Source organism: Equus quagga, chromosome 2 (genome assembly GCF_021613505.1).
Source record: "Equus quagga isolate Etosha38 chromosome 2, UCLA_HA_Equagga_1.0, whole genome shotgun sequence".
Lineage (NCBI taxonomy): Eukaryota > Metazoa > Chordata > Mammalia > Perissodactyla > Equidae > Equus > Equus quagga.
In genome coordinates, this window is record NC_060268.1 from 31,143,558 (window position 1) to 31,147,797 (window position 4,240).

At 37.8% G+C, this 4,240-nt stretch overlaps 1 protein-coding gene across 1 annotated transcript; it reads left to right on the forward strand.

Annotated features, from left to right (window-relative positions):
- The first annotated feature begins 323 nt into the window (after nucleotides 1–323).
- On the forward strand, nucleotides 324–1,271 carry LOC124235926 (olfactory receptor 4F6-like). Its single transcript, XM_046654469.1, has one exon. The coding sequence runs from the start codon at nucleotides 333–335 to the stop codon at nucleotides 1,269–1,271; it is 939 nt and encodes a 312-aa protein (XP_046510425.1). The 5' UTR covers nucleotides 324–332.
- The last annotated feature ends 2,969 nt before the right edge of the window (nucleotides 1,272–4,240 follow it).

The following is a 4,240-nucleotide window of genomic DNA, read 5'->3' on the forward strand; positions in this document are numbered from 1 at the left end:
CATAGTTACTTATAAAATCCTTTTACTTTATAGTCATATATGAGATATGACTATGAAACAATGACAGTTAAAAATACAACAGAACTACCCATTCGAACAAGTAAAAGGATCCTTATTCTATGTAACGTATTTTGGCAATGAAATATACGACAGAGGAATATATGTATATTGCTTTGTGATTAAAATGGTCTCCAAAAGCATACATCGGCCTTTGCCTAGTTTTCTGACAACTGTTGAACTTCCCAAGATTAAGATTGGTGCCATTTCTTTTACATCAGCTTCTCCTTACTCTGTTCTTTCAGGTGGCATGAGAGTCACTGCTGGCAGAGGTAATGGATGAAGCCAATCTCTCTGTTGTGTCTGAGTTTGTGTTCGTGGGACTCTCCAACTCCTGGGAGATCCAGCTCTTCCTCTTCCTCTTTTCCTCTGTGTTCTATGTGGCAAGCCTGATGGGAAACCTCCTCATTGTGCTAACTGTGACCTCCGACCCTCATTTACAGACCCCCATGTACTTCCTGCTGGCCAACCTTTCCATCATGGATTTGATATTTTGCTCTTCCACGGCTCCCAAGATGATTTATGATCTTTTAAGGAAGCGCAAAACCATCTCTTTTTGGGGCTGTATAGTTCAGATGTTCTTTACCCACGCAACTGGGGGCACTGAGATGGTGCTGCTCATCACCATGGCCTTTGACAGATACATTGCCATATGTAAGCCTCTTCACTACCTGACCATCATGAGCCCACGAAGGTGCATTATATTTTTAGTCACTTCCTGGGTTATTGGCCTTACTCATTCAGTGACTCAATTGGTTTTTGTTGTAGACTTGCCTTTCTGTGGTCCTAATGAACTAGACAGCTTTGTTTGTGACCTTCCTCGATTTGTGAAACTTGCTTGCACAGAAACATACACACTGGAATTCATGGTTACTGCCAATAGTGGCTTGATTTCTGTGGCCTCCTTTTTAATTCTGATCATCTCTTATATCTTTATTTTGGTGACTGTTCAGAAAAAATCTTCAGGTGGTATATCCAAAGCCCTCTCCACTCTGTCAGCTCATGTCACTGTGGTTGTTTTGTTCTTTGGGCCATTAATCTTTTTCTATGTGTGGCCATTTCCCACATCACATTTGGATAAATTCCTCGCCATCTTTAATTCAGTTATCACTCCTTTTCTAAATCCAGTCATCTACACTTTTAGGAATAAAGAGATGAAAGTGGCAATGAGAAGACTATGCACTCAGGTCATCAATTACAGTAAAATCTCTTAGATATACAGAGGATGTATAAAAAAGAAAAAGTATACCAGAATTTCAGATGGATATGTACTGAATAAGGTAGTTAAATTTAACCAGAATGTCACTATATACTAATATTTGTTGTATCCTATTTTTTTTCCTTCCTCTAATTGAATTGTGATATCAATCTCTGGACTCTGCTTATAGAAGAGACTTAAAGACTAAAGGTCGTGGCTTTCTTATCTCACCAGTGGTCTTACATCAAGATAGTGCCAAATAGAACTGGTATAAATGTTAAACAACCCCTTTTGAATATCAATATGTGCCTTATTATCTATTTTCTATTTTTCCTATGTTGAATAAACTATCTTACTTTAAAAATAGTGTTAAATTTTATTTCATCTGATTTGTCTTACCATACAGCTGATTTGTTTTCTATCTTTTCAGCTCATTATCTATTAGCTTCCCTCATTGTTTTATTCCTAATCTGGCTTTTTCAGGGGCCAGTAAGGAGACAGAAACCATACCAGTTTTTCTGAACAGAGAAAATTTGATATAAAGAATCATTAACTAAATATAAAGTTGTTAACTAGTTATTTAAAAAAAGAACGAACTCTAAGATGTCACAGACATAGCATTTTAGGAAGCAGCTTTCACCCTTAGAGATGGAAAATAAAGAAAGAAGTTAGACTTACTACAACTTTAAACAAAAAAATTTTTCAAAGCTTGAGGGAAGGACCTGTGGACTTGAATCTCAAATATTTGAGGAGGGAATGCTGCTTGGCTGGTGCTAGAGTCTCTGAGCTTAGAGGAGGGCCTGTGGGGCGGGGACACAACCCCTGAGGAAGAGGTGCCGCTGGGTAACACAGGTGTCCCTGAGGAGAGTGTGATGAGAGGAGTTCCTCCAGTGCTGGAAAAATGGTAACTGGATTCAGCTCCTGCTTTGAAAAGAAACCAAGGTTGCTGAGGTGAAGAGCCTGGCTGTGTAATGCTCACAGGCTCAGTGAGCAGAGAGAAAGCCTACAGGTAGCAAACAGGAATGAGCAAGTCCCTTTTTCCTCCTCCAGACTTGCAATCTCCCTCTAGTGCCCTGTAACGGTAGAGCTGGCAAAAAAGAAATGTAGTTGCAGAGCCCCAGTTCCTGCATCACACAGCGTCGTAGATAGGTACTTTAGAGCTGAAAGACAATATAGCACATGTACTTGCAAAGCTTATACAGCATATGTGTTATACAGCTTATACAGCACATGTAGTTGCTTAGAAAATTATTAAAATTTAATTAAGATCATCCAGTTTTTGAATGTTAAATTATAAATCATCTCACAGAGTTTCTCTATTTTAGAAACACTCAGCTACTGGAAAATTAACTACTTAGCTCAAGATCATAAAACAAATATATGGAAGATCCAAATCTAGATTAACAGACTTAGTCCTTTGCTGTCTTCTGTCATTTTAGATCTTATTCCCTCAGTTGCTGAGTGTCATGTCTCCCTTGGACTGTTAATTTTTCACTGACGTGCATCATTATATTACGCCTTTTGTACCTTGAATGTCCATTTGTCAAATAGAGTTTCAACAAATATTTGTAAGTGACTTTCACTTAATAAATCTATTCAATCCTAGTTTAAATTTGTTTTTATCATCTTATTTTTTTTATTGAAGCTTTTATTTTGGAATAATTTTAGATTTACAGAGAAGTAGCAAAGATAGTCCAGAGAGTTCCTATACACCCCTCACCCAGTTTTAGTTTCAGTTTCCTCTAATGTTATCATCTTATGTTTCCAAAACTGAGAAATCGACACTGGTATGTAATTATTAACTAAACACTAGACTTTAATCAGATTTCACCAGTTTTTCCATTCTGTTCTTTTTCTGTTTCAGAGTGGATCCAGGATACCACATTACACTATTTATTATGTCTCCTTAGTCTCCTCTGGTTTGTGAGTTTCCCCGTCTTACCTTGTTTGTCATGGCAGTGATGGCTATGAGGAGCATTGGTCAGGCATTTTGTAAAATGTCTCTCGATTTGGCTTTGTTGAGTTTTTCCTCATAATTAGACTGGCATTCTGGGTTTTTGTAATGAATACCACAGAGGTGAAGCGGCTATTTTTTTGTTCCACTTATCAGGAGTACATAATATTCACATGTCATTGTAAATGATGTTAAATTTGGTCAGTTGTTTTATTATCTGATCCTAACAAAAGAGACGGGACTTATTAGATGTTACTTCTGCCATTTGCATTCTTTCTTCCTACTTGAGTACTCAATCCCTTACCCCAAGTTATCTATGGGCTTGACGATGGTTTGTTATGATTTTTGCGTATGTAACATATATTTCTTGGGAGTCTAAGCAGGAGTTAATTTCAACCCCATCCCACCTTGGCTAGACTATAAAGGCAAGCTGTGTACACAATTGCTTATGTTCCTCTTCCCTCATTCCTTCTTTGATTCAGTTTCTTTTTGCTTCTATCCATACAGAATTCTTGATCGCTCTCTTTTTGAGTTTCCAGATATTATGCCTTTAGAATGGATGTTTGTATCTCAAACCTCTGTCCATCATCTGTTTTCCTCAGAATTTCTCATTGGAATGTTTTTTGTAGTGTAATTGCCTTAGCCAGTTCCTGGTGCCCCAACATTTTATCCAAACTCTCTAGTCTAATTCTACTTGAGTGAGCATTTAAATATTTTGCCATGAGTCTTTGATGCATAACTGTGACCACAGCAACACAGGTGAATTAATGACCCTCAGCTGGGGTTCAGGGCAGTGCAGAGGAAAATTGTCTTTTTCCTCCCGGATATTTTTCTAGGGCTGGAGCTTACTCCCTATTTAGATCAGCCATTTGCTTTATTGGTATTATTTTTTCTATGCCGTAAAGAGTGATTAATAAAATAGTGATTTCTAGTTCAAAAGTCACTACTTCTTAAGGCATCAAGAGACATGATCATGGGCACGCCTCAACTTTAGGGAGACAAGTATTATGGTGTTCGTTCTAGTGCTGATT